At 39.7% G+C, this 16,515-nt stretch overlaps 2 protein-coding genes across 5 annotated transcripts in view; one reads left to right on the forward strand and one right to left on the reverse strand.

Moving 5' to 3' along the window:
- LOC124145900 (ubiquitin carboxyl-terminal hydrolase 19-like) overlaps window positions 1-1,275 on the reverse strand; it is a 37,640-nt gene extending 36,365 nt beyond the window's left edge. Inside the window, exon 1 of one of the 2 annotated variants that reach the window (XM_046515856.2) lies at window positions 997-1,275. In XM_046515856.2, coding sequence (XP_046371812.2) covers window positions 997-1,087 — 91 coding nt within the window. In that variant the 5' untranslated portion in view covers window positions 1,088-1,275. The remainder of the gene's footprint in view (window positions 1-996) is intronic. The other variant, XM_046515857.2, reaches the window with a different exon arrangement.
- Window positions 1,276-1,379: 104 nt separating this feature from the next.
- Window positions 1,380-15,066, forward strand: LOC124145901 (E3 ubiquitin-protein ligase Hakai-like). Of its 3 annotated transcripts, XM_046515859.2 has the most exons (7): window positions 1,380-1,401; window positions 3,148-3,180; window positions 6,129-6,314; window positions 6,777-6,871; window positions 8,637-8,723; window positions 9,878-9,939; window positions 10,416-15,066. In XM_046515859.2, the coding sequence occupies exons 3-7, from the start codon at window positions 6,308-6,310 to the stop codon at window positions 11,506-11,508; spliced, it is 1,344 nt and encodes a 447-aa protein (XP_046371815.1). In that variant the 5' UTR covers window positions 1,380-1,401; window positions 3,148-3,180; window positions 6,129-6,307; the 3' UTR covers window positions 11,509-15,066. The 3 variants fall into 3 exon arrangements, with proteins under 3 accessions (XP_046371815.1, XP_046371814.1, XP_046371816.1); XM_046515858.2 differs by lacking the exon at window positions 3,148-3,180 and having other exon boundaries at window positions 1,381-1,401; XM_046515860.2 differs by lacking the exon at window positions 1,380-1,401 and having other exon boundaries at window positions 2,890-3,180.
- The last annotated feature ends 1,449 nt before the right edge of the window (window positions 15,067-16,515 follow it).

Here is a 16,515-nt window from a genome sequence, read left to right on the forward strand (position 1 = left end):
GCCTTAGGGAAACTGACACCCTTTTACAATCCAAAACCCCTTTTCGGTCTTATGGAACCTGACACGCCTTTTCGATCCAACAACCCTTTTCGGTCTTAGGGAAACTGATAAGCCTTTACGATCCAACACCCCTTTTGATCCTTAGGGTTAGCCTGCTTTGGGCAAGGGTTAGCCATAAATTCTTATCTTTTCAAAGTGTTAATCCGGGTAATCTGATTAGAGTTATCCGTTTAAACACATTTAGTCCCACCCTCCTGCGAAGTCACCTATAACCCCGTGGGTAACAAGCCAGTCCACAAGGGGGACGGCATCGATCGTGATGCGAAACACATCATCATACACCATAGAGTTGTTCAACTAGTTCATCATGTTCATACAAAAAATGGCGGGTGTGGCTTCAAGAAAAGATGAATGGGAGGGCGGAGCATGACGTCACATGCATGCACAATTCATTGTTTACTTAACTGTGCATGCACGTTTAAGGGGTGCTAATAACCCGTTAAACGAGCACTGATTACATGGGAAAGCGCTTGTGGTGCAGTGGTAGATCGGGAGCCGGGGAGGCGCATTTGTTACATGCTCTATGCAACGCAATATATTCACAGGACATAGACGTGTGTCTTTCAGACAACTCACATTAATGGTTCCCGACTTACAGCGGGTTTTTTACCAAGGGAGATAACTCCCAATATGTGACAGGTACCATATACCGTAAGTGGCATTCACGCCCCTGAAAAAGTGAGCCCAGTAAAGTGCACTTCTCCCCAGTTCCCTTTCAAATCAGACTGATCGCTTAATTAACAGAAACTATTTTAGACATTCTTACTATTTACTAGACTATGTTAGTGGGTTTCTTTTTCTAAAATGTTTAACAGTATCATAAACATTTCTTGATCATGTTGATTATTATTATGATCAATGTGACAAAGTTCTTAAGAGAAGGTTATTTTATTACGATGTATATACCTTGATGTAAATTTAAACACGACATCTTACCTACTGATTTTATTTCTTGACCTGTATCACAATCTTTCTTTCGTTTTGTTTCTTTTCCCTGTCCCTGATCATCATTGTTTGGAGACGCCATGGTCGGACTAGACGACCTGCACACCAAGTCAGTGTGCTTTCGTTTTCTAAGTTGTTGCTCTATTTTTGAAGATGAAGACAAAATATCTTCAAAATCAAATGAACAACGGTACCCGTAACTATATCAAAGATGACAAAGTCACGTTTCGTTGACGAAGATTGCACATGGAATGAGATTCCTGTCTTTGTCAAGAGAAGGTAACTCTGTTTCATCTGTCCATTGGCAAATGAAAAAGCGCGTCATTTACAGCGGAAGTGTGGATTGACCAATCAACATTGTACTTACAAACTTGATCTTATTCAACATGGACGAAGGTGCGTGTTTTTCGGAATCAAATCTACAAATAACGATATCAAACATATTTGAACCTTTACCAAATTAATCGTGCAACTGACAACAACCACGTCTATGTTTCTCTCAGTGAAAATACACGATAGTTATTGATCTGTCATAGATTATGCAGTGATGTGCACTCCCCACCTTGAAATCTTGACTTGAACTTGGCTGCATTACCAAGTGAAACGCTAATCCATCACATGGAAAAACAACATTAGCTGAGGTTTCGATGTGATGGCACACAGCACTACATTATCATATAATAAGTGCCCTATACTCTGCAGTTTGCATTTCCGATATGTAGATAAATATCTCGACGTTAGGTATCTATCGAAAATAAACAAAAACATAGGCGAGTAAAACACCGCACGTAGTGTCATTGACTAGAAGCAACGATTCGGTGTCTTTTTGCAGGTAACAATGCATTTTAGCGGGCGCTGCTTACTTGAGGGCTAATCGGCTCAGTCTACCGACTGTGACTCACTTCACAGATCTCATGTGCCTCTTTCGATCCTTGGGGTTAGTTGTATTGGGGTAGGATACCCCAACTTAATCATTCGCGCTTGGATCCCTTTTCCGATCAGTCACCCCTTTACAATCTTTAGGGTTAGGCACACCTTAATGATCCTTAGGGTTAGTTGTGAGGTAGGGTATGGGTTAGCTACCTCTTTGAACGAATTTATCTAATGTAATTTGAAGAGTCTCTGTAGAATTTTATCTAGTCTCGAGATTTGTGGAGAAAATGGGTAAACAATCTGGTGCTGATGACTTGGTAAACAAGCACTTATTATTTGTGATAGCACCTGTGGTCCCGAGTTAGGGTGTTGGCTAATTGGATTAACTCATTAGCTTAGTTTCTAGCTGACCACGTGAGACCTATCCTCCATGTGGCAGTGTCTGAAATCCGAAAAATCCCTTTTTGCAGCACACTAAATTCATTTGTGACATGCTTGCAATGCTGGGGACACGGTTGGCCCTGTCGTCTAAGGCACTACGATTCGTTGTGCAGAGTTGCGTCCCTTGGGCATGCCAGAAAACTATGATTGTGAGTTCGAATCCTGGTTCGCCCTGGTTATGTTTTTAGGTTTGTCAGCACCATACCCGTGCTCGTGGGTTTCACCGAAGTGGTAAACGTCTGAGACCTGCATCACTTCGGGCTTGCCTCCCACATTAAGCTGACACGCCGCTATATAACTGGAATACTGTTAAAAGCGGCGTTAAACCCCACTCACTCACTGCTTACAATGCTGAGGTCTGTATATTGCCTGCATTGTCAGATTTGGTTTGATTATGAACCGTGGCGTGTGAGGGGCAAGGGTGGTAAATGAATATCAAATCATTGTACAGAGTTTTATCACTAAAGTCATGCCAGAATTTGAAGATTGTTGGTTCAAATCCAAGCTTCGTTCTCATCATTATTCTTAGCTTGTCAGCACCATTCTCCTGGGTTTGATCCAAAGTGCTAAATCTCTATGATCTGCGTTAAACTTGCATGTGGATTACAGTGCAGAGTAGCACCATGCTCTTAAATATGTCCGTGACCATAGGGCATGGAGAATCTGTGATGCGAGCAGTTGTTCCCTGTGTCCTGCGGTTGGCATACAAAGTGACTTAAAAAGGGATATGGTTGTTGCAAATTCTTCTTTTCAAACATGTTTTTCTATTACAAGATCTAGCAGCCACAATATACAGAAGACCCTTCATGTAAGGTTATTTTTTTCCAGCATCACAAGTCAAATTCAGATGACATATTTTTGGTGATGTATTTCATCATTTCATTGTAGTTTGAACTGTTCTTTATTCAAGGTTTAATCCTTTCCTATTCTTACTTTTCACCTGCTGTTAATTTTATAGGAAAGTCAGTGTAGGCTGCAGCTTTCTGGTAATCTGCTTGTAGTCTGGTAATCAGGACGAGTTATCATCCTAGGAATACTTAACATTTATGGATGATGTTGTCATATGTATTTGTTTCAGTAACAGCATATATTTCTCTCAATAAGTTAAATGTTCTGATGGCTTGTTCAAATGATCTTCTGTCTTCCAACTTTTGAAAGCAAGTCTTATTTAACTTCAGCATATTTTTCTCTCAATTTCTTTTTTTATTTTCATTAACCACATCTTAACTAATACCAGACTTAATAATCATGATAATTCATGAAAATGATTATTACAATGTTCGAACTTTTATTGGGAAATGTTTAATACAGATTCATATTTTAATATTCTTTTTGTTTTACATATTTAAGGTATTTACTGTTTTTATCATGAATATTCCAGATTTTCTGATTTAAATTCCCTCTTTAATCACTGAAACCTATCTGACTTAGCATAAAATCCAATACACCAAATGTTGACTTGATGGTTTTTGAATGTTTTCTCAATATTATTTGAGCACCACAACAGTGCTTCAGATTGCAGGATGCCTGGGTCATCATGGTCATTGACCCCTAATAAAAAATTGATGACCCTTCATTTCTAAGTAATATTATCAAGGTTATGTACGGTTTTACATGATGCCCAAATGTGCTTTCAGTACACGCAAATGTAGGGAATGGATGCACTGAATACACTCTGTCCTAAGGGGTGCATAATAGTGTTCATTTTACCTACAGCTCATCAAGAGCAGTTATAGGCGTCTGTCATTTCATCCATCAATCATGACTACTGTTCATATAATCACTGGTTCATTCCAAGGTCTAAAGTAATTTTCAAAATGTACTGTGCACTACTGTGTACTGACCATGTCATTACTTACAGGACCCCCAAATTGCCTGCAAGGACTGTTACAATTAATTATTGGGGGTTCCCTGGACCTACACTTTTGTAAGGTAACATAAAATTTGGGTTTTGAAACCCCTATTTAGTATTTACAAAGGGATACATAGAGCATCAGTCACAACATGCCACAAAGCACTACCCAGTAGTTCAGTTGCCTCCCTTTGACTGTCAACAGGATAAGTACCGGTACAAGCCTTCCTGTAAACTTATGTATGACTGTAATAAATGAATTATTAGATTTTCATCCCAACCCATCTCACTACCAAAACGTCCCGCTTCACATCATTTTCATTGTTCCCAAGTTCCTGTAGCAGCACTCCAAACTTAGATTTTTTCCTGGGAGATAAAAAATCGCTCCTGTCAAATTTTTTTCCAGGTACCATTTCAAACATTAACAAGCCACATCACAATTTAAGGAGCCACATTGATTTAGGCTTACGCAAAATTTATTATTTTAAAGTGAGTGAGAATTGTTTTATGCCACTTTTAGCAATATTCCAGCAATATCACAGTAGGGGACATCAGAAAATGGTCTTCACACATTGTACCCATTTAGGGAATCGAACCCTGTGTCTTCTTTGTGACAAGCGAACGCTTTAACCACAAGGCTATCCCACCAGCCCTATTATTTTAGAAAATAAATAATAAGACAAGTAAACATTCCTATTCTAATGTGTCTGCACAACAAACATTGAAACTGTCTGCAGCAAAGACAAGTCATTGAACAATTACTAGTACCCTTGTCGAAAGGCCATCACTTGAATTCACTTAGCCGATTACCTGAAACAACACTGTAGCTGCCTTTTTGCCTTATTTCAATTGGTTTTTATTGCATTCAAAGGTGAGGTGAGGTGTAATTGGGTTTAACGTCGCAACCAAGATTATTGCACTTATATAGCGACGTGCATGTACGTGTGTGTGTTTGTGTGGCTGCTTGTACTAGTCCGGACCGCATTCACTTGGATTTCTGATACATTTATAGACACATTCATAGCAGATGAAGTATTCTCGGTCATCACACATCCCAATGCTAAATTCTCTGAATCCGGGTCAAGGCTTCTAAATTCTTAGTATGAGTGAGGGAAACATTCAAACAAGCATGTCTCATTTCTGTATCTTATAAACAAATCCAGGACCACCATGTTATATGAGCACTGTACACTTCTAGTTTCTGATAAACTGTGTATTCTCTGATTATCAACATGATGGTATCGTATGTACAGTGGAGGTTTGACAGTCAAGTGTATTAGGCTTCTTTGATGGGTTAATACAGATTATTTGACTTTTCCAATTTTGAGAGAGGGGCGGTCGGGTAGCCTAGTGGTTAAAGCGTTCGCTCGTCACGCCGAAGACCCGGGTTCGATTCCCGACATGGGCACAATGTGTGAAGCCCATTTCTGGTGTCCCCCGCCGTGATATTGCTGGAATATTGCTAAAAGCGACGTAAAACCATACTCACTCACTCACTCACTCCAATTTTGAGAAATCAACGCATCCCATATATTTTGCTTGATATATTTTTGTTTAAAATAATAGAAGGATTACAGTTTCTATGATGTTATTGGGTGGTGGGGTAGCCTAGAGGTTAAAGCCTGCGTTCGTCACATCAAAGGCCCAGGCTGTATTACCCACATGGGTAAATGTGTGAAACCTTGGTGTCACGCACACAATGATATTGCTGGAATATTGTTGACTCTGATATAAAATCAAACTCATTGTGATGTTATATTGTGGTTATTATGTTTATAATCATGACAATCAACCCCTTCCATTGCATGTACCGTGTTGCAGAGTTCACATCATTGCTTGTTAATTAAAAGGACAAGTGAACAGCTCAGCTTGGCCAGGGAGTATTTACATTTGCATGGTTTGGATATTTTATTTGAGTTTGTTTTATTTGACAATAAGAATAATTCTCTGTCATCAGATCTTGATTTGGAAACTGGGAGTGGCCCACGCCGTAAGTCGACTGGAAAAGGTCGAGGTCGCGGAAGGGGTCGGGGTCGTGGCAGAGGAAGAGGTCGTAAAGGAGCCCAAGCACGTGAACCAGATCCAGAACCTGAAGTTGAAGGGTCACCACCCCCACCCCCTCCCCCACCAGCTGCCATGCAAGGTAAGTGTCACACTCCACAAAACAAGTTTGGATTCTAAACACGCTAATGCTGCAGAAAATGGGGAGGAGTTCTAGGCAGATTCCAGTGTAATAAAAAATCCCAAAGAAAATAAGGAATTTAAAAACTTCCAAATTTAGCTCAAAATAATGATTTTTTCCTACCAATCTGCCAATGGCAGTTTGTTAAATGGTAGATAAATCCCAGCATTCAATCAACTTTTTATGTTACAATGTTACTAGAATTTACAAGCAAACCCTGTTCTTAATTTACATGACTTTAAAAAAAATATTTGCTTGTTAGTATTAATAGTCATGTTCATGTGGATTGCAAATTAACTGCAGAAAAGTTAAAATGATCTCAAAGGTCCTTAGAATTTGTTTTAACTGACTTCAATGTTTCTACAAATATGAATTTTGTTGCCCAAATCCCGTGACATGATGTGGGTATTGTGACTATTTCAGAGGAAGAGTTGATCACCCCGGATCTCGTCATCTTCAAGTCAGCCTATGCTGTTGAGCCGATGCACCAGAAACAGAGGCTGCGCTGGGACCACAAGGTCAGCTGAATGTCAATATGTAGGACGAGGTAGCCATTGGGCAGCATGGTCAAGACACCGAATTCACAAAAGTGTTCAATGTCTGTGACTTGCAGTGTTTCAAGATTTTCCCCCACATCAAACTCATTAAAATCAGAATGTAGTACTCGCCACGACCCAACAAACATCTGAGGACATCCCATTACAGGTCACATCTGAACGACCTTTCATCCGACCAATCAGAACGTCGTTTGACAGATTGCAAAAGTGAAAGTTTGAATGTGTTTTCTAATCATGCAACCTCAAGCAGATTAATATGAGGCATTCCGAATGACAGTTTCAGGCTGTGCGACTGATTCTAACTTCATTGGGATAAACATTTAAAACGGAAGAGTCTTTCCATAGCCCATGGGGAGTACTGCCTTTCAGTCCCGGACATTCATTAGACATTCCAAATTTTCTTTTATTCAGTTTTAAAAATTTTAATCGAGAACTTTGTCAAAATGTTTTTTCCAAAGTGTAGTCTAGAGTGGAAGTCCCCATTTTGAAACTAGTGCCATAAAGGTCCAGAAAGCTGCTTTCTGATTGGCTAATGTTGATTTCCTGTGAGTCATATCATTGGTTGGTCAAAGTTTTGACGCGACCTATAATGGGATGTCCTCAGATCTTTGTGCAGCAGTAGCAAGCACTAAGATCTGATTTGTATGAGATTGTCTCTCACATTGTCCTGTCACATTGTGGTATAATTGAGACTTTGTTTGAAACACTGTTGAACCCTAGTCTTCACACATTCATCACTGTATACAGGTGGTAGGCTTCTCAGAGTTAGAAATTAGTCCCAACCCAAGAATAGGAATGTTTTCAAAGTGCAGGTGAAATGGCAAAGAAACTATCCCCCATGTGTTAGGTCTGTTTCCCCAAACACTACATCTTTATGTTCTTAGTGATTACGAAGGGTCACATTGCTTACAATACAGAGACAAGAAAGGCTAGAAGTGGTCTTAGCAACCCATGCTTGTTGTAAGAGGCAACTAACAGGACGATATGGTCAGATTTGCCTACTTGGTTGATATCTGTCATCGTATCGCTGCTCATGATGTCAATCATTGATTTGTCTGGTGCAGTCTCAATTATATACAGACTGTCGCCATGGAGCTGGAATATTGCTGAGTGTGGCATTTTTCAACAAACAAGTATACAAACATACCTACATTACTTCTGGGAGCCCTCGGAGATTTGGTAGGGGTGGGTTGTTAAAATCAACAAAATCATCCTGATAGTTGAGAAGATAGACACAATTTTATGGATAACAACTTCTTTAATACTGTGAAAAGCGACCCACATTCGCCGCCACAAGCCATCAATCAACAGAGATCAAGGCTATTTCATCCCACCCGCCTACTATGAACTCATCAAACAATAATCACTTATCCTGTTTATTGGCTTCATGTCCCTATTGGCTTCTACCTATGTGTTCTCTGTCCATCGTGCTGCAACAGCATCATCCCTTTGTTGTCAACACCTACCAATGTTATCCCACTCATGTATTGTTGTTAATGTTAATCCTCCACCTAATATATATATTCTGTACTATGTCCCTCATTCAGTCTTGCTTGACAACGGTATAAGGATCTATACCGAAACGTCACTTTTTACAGTATTAAAGAAGTTGTTATCCATAAAATTGTGCCTATCTTGTCATCCGTCAAGTTCTAAGTAATGCCTATAAAACAATCCTGATAGTTTTCGAAAAAGTAGTGTTTAGAGAGTGATTGTCTTGTTGCAGGTGAAGCTGATTGGTGAGAAGGTGGTGGATCCACTGATACACTGCTGTGAGAAGTGTACCCTGCCTATACTCATATATGGGAGAATGGTAAGAGTCGACGTGGCCGCTAGTTGTACAACCAGGGCTGTGTGTTGCAGTGGACATAGTTGATGCATTTGTCCACTTCTGTGTAGAGTTCTGTGTTCATGTTATGATCCTTGGTTTGTCATCACAAAACAGTGAACCAAAGTGGTAAATATATTATGAAGGCATTTTTTCATATGAACCCTTGGCACAAATAGAGGACATTTAATGCTGAACAAGCATGTATCCAGTTTATGTTTTGTTAAGCTTATTTAAAATGATGAATTTTGTCCGTGAGTAGCATGAATATTGGAATCTGATGGTGAATGAAAAAGTTCTTAGCCATGGTGAGGCTAAAGCAGGGAAGAAAAAATAATTATGTTTTCAGATTAACTATTGTGTTGATGTTGGTGTATTAGCTCTTACAGTTTCATATTATGAGGGCTTCTTTTATTGAGCCATTGAGTATTTGCTCATATGTTATCATTCACATTGGTATTGGATTGGTTTCTTTGGTTGTATATTATGTGTTACTCCCTTAGATCGAGTCCATAGGGGTGAAGATCCGGGGTATAATAGGTCTTCAGCAACCCATGCTTATCGTGACAGGCAACTATGCTTGTCATAAAAGACGACAACGGGATCAGGTGGTCAGGCTCACTGACTTGGTTGATGTATGTCATCGTATCCCAATTGTGTAGATCGATGCTCATGATGTCAATCACTGGATTGTCTGGTCCAGACTCGATTATTCACAGACTGCCATCATATAGCTGGAATATTGCTGAGTGTGGTGTTAAACAAACAAACAAACAAACAAACAGTGCACTGGTTATTTTTAGTCTAATAAGTAGACATTTTTTCAATTAATTCTGCTGAAAAATGCTGTTCAGATAACCTCTTCTTCTATTGCAATAAGCAAAACGTAGCACCTTTGTACATTTTTCACTGCAGTAGACTGCACGGATATGTGATGCTTGCATTTGATCAGTAAATGAAGATAAGTAAAGGTATTTCGGTACGCTACATTGGGTATGCACACAGTGTTGTTATACTATTGGTCTTTTGAAAATTTTCATACATATTTGCACACAAGCAACTCAAAATTAACTGAGTCATGGTGGATTAATTTGCATAATTTTACATGTATCTGAAGCTTCGTTTTATATCTATTACAGATACCCTGTAAGCATGTGTTTTGTTTTGACTGTGCGAGGAAGACGGAGAAGAAATGTCCCAGGTACTGCCATCACATGACATTTAAGGAGAATTATGTTAACTGTGATATTTGTTGAATATATGATTTCTAAAACCATAAATTCTTGCGTGAATGGTTCTTGTTCGAAAGTATAGAATGTATCCTCAAACCTACATTTTTCCATACTGTTCTAATTTGAAACAATGCCTTCAATGTAAACAGTAATGGAGTCCAACAGGTAAATTGATTTACAAAATCTCAGGACACAATGCTTGTCAGGACCAAGGTTTGAAAATGCCCCCAGAGCTCTATAATTTGTGGAGACTTTTTGGGATTGGGTGGTCAGTCTTGGTGACTTGGTTGATAGACTGTCGTCATAACATCATAATGCTCACAATATCAACCACTGGCCCAGACTTGATCATGTACAGGCTGCTGTGATTTAGCTGGATTATTGTTGGCAGGCGTAAAACAACAAACATGATTTCTGTATTTCATCCTTTTATATTTCCCTACAGATGTGAAGATCCTGTCCAGAGAATTGAGCAGTCTGCCCTTGGCACTGTTTTCATCTGTACATACGGAGGTGCCAAACATAGCAGCGGTGGTTGTAGACGGACATATCTCTCCCAGAGGGACCTTCAGGCTCATGCCAACCACCGCCATCTCAGTACCGGTTCCCGCCCAGATCCTCCGCCACTGGCGCCCTCAAAGCCTCCTCCTCCTCATCATTCCTCACAACCTGAGGCGTTCAGTAGCAGCACAGTCGCCCACGCTCCGCCTCAAGATCTGAACCCTCCCCCGAGACCGATGATAGAGCAGTCAGTGTACAGACCTATAGAAGGTCCACCCGTACCTCAGCCCATGCCAGCCATGGTGCAGACCCACCACGTGTCCATGCCTCAGATGCACCCTGTCGTGACCGCTCCAGCCCTGTCACAGCCTCAGCTCACACCGGTGTCCACTATAGAGAGCTATCAGACCTCCTCAATACCGATGATGTCAACTGGCAGGACCAACCTCATCACTGTTCCCATACAGGATGAGTCGGAATACCGTCGTCCAGAACATGCTTTAATGTATCAGACTCTGGCTGGGACGGGCATGCCTCCCCTCCCTGCCCACCTGGCTACAGGGGTGCCTCCCCCCAGGCAGCCATTCCCGCCATCAACCATGGCTCCACCTGCGTCCTTCGCTCCCATCAGTCACACAGGGCCTGTCCCCTACTCTACTGCCCCCATGGCACAGACATTGAGACCTCATACTGTTCCTGTGTCCCTCCCTCATGGAGGTCCACCCCCAGGGCCTATCCCTCACCCCCATCCACAAGGCCCTAATCCAGGGGGCCCTCAGCCTCACCTCTCTGGGCCTCCACCCAGGATGGGGCCCCCCCAGCAACAGAGACAGCAGGGGCAGCCCCCACCCCGCTTCCCAAGCCCTCATGGACACTATGATGATGGGCATGGCCCATCGCCATTTAATCAGCCGGGTAGCCCCAGAATGCAATGGACTAGTCCACCCCCACGAGTCCCCCCACCTCGCCCCACAGGTGGCCCCATGCACCCCCCTCCTCAGAGACCACAAGGGGACTCGTACAATCAGTACTACTGACACAGTGGAAGTGCTTGTTGATGATTGTTGTGTAAGAAAAACAAAAGTGTTTAAGTATTGGCTTATTTAGTGGAACAGAATGAATACATATGTGGAACAGTATTACATGTGTTTGAACTCCATTTCTGTTGAAGATTATGTATGTTATAACAAGCATGTCTGATTTTATGATTTTTGTCATTTCAAAATCAGAAGGACTTGTTAAATATTCCAAATCCCAGTTTCGCCATGTATGATACTCCATGTAACTGACCAACAATTATGTTCGTAAGTGTATTAGAAATTGTATCCCATACTAAAATACACAGTGTGTTAATTTGTTTGTTTTGGTGTTAAATGCTCAACAAACTTGGTCCCACAGGCACTGAATCCTGTCAGCAAACATTATGACATCATGTTATAACAGCTTTTACTTAAAGACCAACATGGAAAATTGGGTCGCCAGTGTAGTACTTTTGTCAGACACAAACATAGTCAGTCCACAACAATTGAAGAAAAACTTGCCAGAGGACAAATTTATTTTATATGTTGTTTCTCAGTCTTATGAGCATGATAAGTTGAACTGTCTTTTAATTTATTAATTATCTAGGTATTTTTTGCTAATTTGTTATTGCCTGATTGAACTAGAATATCATGATCATAGTCTAGCAGACAAGTACCGGTAATGTAATGTTTGGAAACCTAAACTCAAGTAGGCAGTCGTAGCATATATCACCTAGTTGATCCTGCTTTTAACATGTTAAAGAGCTTACGAGTCATTATAACAGCATATGTAATGCTAAGGTGTCTGATCATTGTGTTCTGTAGTCCGATTAATAACTTTGATGCTTTCAAATGGAGATACCATATTTGACTTAGTAATCTCCTTATAAGGCAGGGGGATGTGGTGCTTATGAGATATTAAACATCACAGGAATACATAATGTGTTTGGATATTTCTTTTCCTTTAAGTGGCAAATTTAGATGTATCAATGAAGACACAGGTGACATGGATTTCAAGATTTCAGCCTTTTATTATTTTTGTGTTAACCTTTAGACTGCATGTCACGACTATAGTGGAACAGGTCTGACGAGTACCATGATATAACTGGATTACTGTTCAAAGTGGTATTAATCCCAACTCACACGCTCACTCATTGATATTTGCATCAGTTATGTTTCCAGTCAAACTTATGAAATAACTTGTTAATCTGATTAGAAAAAAATGTTTTACTCCAATCAGCATCAAGGCTTCTAAATGTTTGCTACGCAAAGCACTTGAAAACCACCTTACCTAAATGTACCTTTTAAAGGCTGTGCCATTATACTGTTGTGGATATTTGCTCCACCCTGTCGTGTCTGACCTCCCTGGCATCTCCACCCAATAGGGCGTACCCTCGATGGTATATTTGTGTCCTACGTGGGTTTAGTTTTGTTAAAATCTCTATATTTCGATTTGATGTGGTAAAGAACTAACGCCAAATCTTTTTAGAAAGATGACATCTGATTGGCTCAAAACCCTTCACATCCTGAATTTCTATTGCACAGTCAAATGTCACTCAGTTCCCCAGACTCAAACTTCTATGGAGATGTACGCATATTTTAATGCAGAGAGGTATCTGAGTAAAAGATAGGATTTGAATGTGATTGAACTTGTTGAAACATTCATTTCGAACCTTTTCTAAAAGTAGATATTGATCAAGTGTTATATATGACAAGTACAGCATTCATATAAGAAGCAGGGAGCTTATTTGGTCATTTACGGTAACAGAAAAAGTTCTTTTTTCACTATTACAGCAAGAAAATAAGTTGGCATGATTAAAATACTACCAGACATTCCTTGGCAAAAAAGTAACCTTGTGTTCAAAACAAAGACAATATGTTTTCTTAAATTTCATTTTTGCAGCTGATATATAATTACCGCAATGTACATTGTCTGACGAATTTGGAACATAAATTTGAGCCTATGTTACTTGATATTTGTTTGTTCTTTCATCCCATTGTATTGTGGCTGATAAGAGAAACGTCTTGGCGATAATTGATGAGACATATCTTTAGTCGTATTTACTGTGGCAAAGGAGGTCAGCTACTGTTGTAACTGTTAGTCAGTGCAAGTCCATTTATGTACACAGACTGGTGAGATGTTTATAGGACTGTGTACATATGTCATTCCATGTGTAAATATATGTTACCTGACTGTGGAGGTCATCCGGATGTTATGAAAGCGTGATATAAGGAAAATGTGGGAAATCTGATTGAAATTTCGTAAAATTAATATGATACACATAAGTGTAATATTAAATATGTTTATTATCCATATCTCATAAGCGACCTACATGACAAATTGTGCTAGTTTTAAAGCTATACCAGTAAAACAGACATTGATACTTCTGAACATGTTGATCATCAGTGGAAATTGAATATCTTAAAACTGACAATGTTTTCAATATATACTGAACAAAAAATCATTAGGGATCAAGAATATTTTTGGGGATATTTTTTTGGTAGTAAGCACACAATTTCATAATAATATCCCCCAAAATCTTCATTGTCCCTCATTTTTTTAGTTCAGTATAGGTATTGTGGGGTTGTTTTATACGGAACATATCTTATTTCCTCTATTAGACGTCCTGGCATCTTTTAATGTTGCACAAGCCATTCACCTGGAGTCTATTTTGTGTAATGCTGGGGCAATTCATGATCTTACTGGGCCCGTTCCACAAAGCGATTGTAGCGCTAAGAGGATCGTAACTCCCATACTTTAACATAGACCTACAGCACTTGTATCTCTTACGATCGCTTTGTGGAACGTGGCCCTGAATACCAAATTCTACAGTCATGCAACAGGTACATTTGCAGCAAACAGTCATTTTTAAGTTAAGGGAGTAATCATTACATGTTAATGTGATGGAGATCATTAATTTCATCAAATTATTCATCTCTTATAGAGAGACACGGCCTCTGTTTTTTGGACAGAGCGTATTAGAGGCAAACCTGTATTTGAGGAACAGGAACTCGTTATTGGTCAGTAAATAAAAATATATACCCCCTATACTCTTCTTACATATAGGGGGTATATATTTTTATTTACTGACCAATAACGAGTGGTTGTGATTGAAGGCCCAGTGTCTAATAGAGGAAATACAACATTGTTGTTGAACAGATGTCATCCTAATAGTATCACCATTACTGCAGGAGCCTGTGTACATTTGCAGCTTCACAAAATGCTTATGACAGGAGGAACAACCCTGTGCTATAATTACAGCCTGTGACCTTTCCTCCTGGTTTCGCAATTCAAAATGTTAAAGTTTGATATATGTTCAAAGAGTGCCAAGCATGGTTTCATCATATATTTTGAAATTCTACTTGTGTTAATATTTGGGTGTCACTGATTAATGATGCAGAACACGTTCTTGTTAATGTTAAGAAATAAATAATTATGTGTTAGTCAGGGTCATGGAGGGTCAAATTTGCCACATTGCAAAATCAGTATTAAGTAGGGTTTTATAAACCTGCTTATTTAGAATTCATGGATAATAAACAGGGTTAAGCTGTTGACAAATAAACATTTTTCTAACACTTTTAGTTGTCTGTATTTTGATTAACATGGATATGTTTAATATGACATACCATATTCGACGTAATAAGCGCCCAGGGCGCTCTCAAAATTAGAAATAGGGGGCTCTTATTAGAATATTATTTTGGTGGAAAAAAAAGAGTTGAAAGATAAATTTCGTGGTTTATGGTGACAGCCTGAAATGTTTATGTACGACAGATATATTTTTCCAGAATTTAATTGCCCTTAATTAAAGGTGCATATAACACACGAGTGTGCATATGCGCGAATAAAAAAGTCTTGTGTACATTGATCAATCGGAAGGGGTGCTAATTAGGATTGTTTACTATCCAATATATCAGCAGATATCGCCGTGGGCGCTTATTAGAGCGGGGCGCTTATTACGTCGAATACGGTAAGTCCTTAACAAATAAGGGGTAGAGTGGCCAAGTCATGGCAATTTGCTCTGCAGAGTTGTGTCCATCTGATCGTGGTTTCAAATCCTCGTCATTCGAATCTTATTGTGACGTAAGGTCAGAATGAAGGAACGACGTCATAGCTGAACATTGTTGACATTTGTAAATTGTAGTTTTTTAAGACGACGGTTTTGATCAGTGCAATTTCTAAAGGGAGGCTCTAAAGGGTTAAGATTGTTGGTTGGTTTGTTGTTTAACGCCGCACTCAGCAATATTCCACCTATATGACGGCGGTCTGTAAATAATCGAGTCTGGACCAGACAATCCAGTGATTGATATCACGAGCATCGATCCACGCATTTGGGATCGATGACATGCATCAACCAAGTCAGCGAGCCTGACCACCCGATCCCGTTAGTCGCCTTTTACGACAAGCAGAATCTTTACGGGTCCTAAAGGGTTAAGAAATAATGGGAAAGAAAGAAAGTATTACCCTCGGAAATACGAGAATTCAGACACTCATTTCATAAAATCAGTAGAACACACATGCGTGTATAATAGTCTCTATATCTAACAAGTTCCGCATACATATGAGTGGGTCCCATGACATGTATTTTTATTGTTCACTTTGTGACCCCTGAAGTCATCACCCCCTTTTTCAAAATTATGTTCTCACCTGATACTCATTTCACGTGATGTCCTTTTGGGACATCAAGGCGCAATAGGACTGTCCCTGTCAAACGTTCAGTAGTATATTATACTACACTAAAAAAGTTACGATGCCCGAATTCTTCCTATATAGCTTATCAAAGCAGATTTACTCTGAAAGAATCGGGTATTTAACTTCATTTGAGTAGTATAAGTATGTAATTACACTGAGAAAACAAACATGATTACGTGAGAAGTTTTGAAATTCTTAAATTCTAATGCACGAAATCAAACGTCTAAATTGGCCCAAGGAATGCAAGGCCGTAGTTAACTTATTTTGAGTGGTGGGGTGGGGTGTGTGGACAAAGGACAGAAAACCCATAATCCCGAGTAGGTTATTCCATATCT

This window comes from Haliotis rufescens, unplaced genomic scaffold (genome assembly GCF_023055435.1).
Source record: "Haliotis rufescens isolate VD_foot unplaced genomic scaffold, xgHalRufe1.0.p SCAF_45, whole genome shotgun sequence".
Lineage (NCBI taxonomy): Eukaryota > Metazoa > Mollusca > Gastropoda > Lepetellida > Haliotidae > Haliotis > Haliotis rufescens.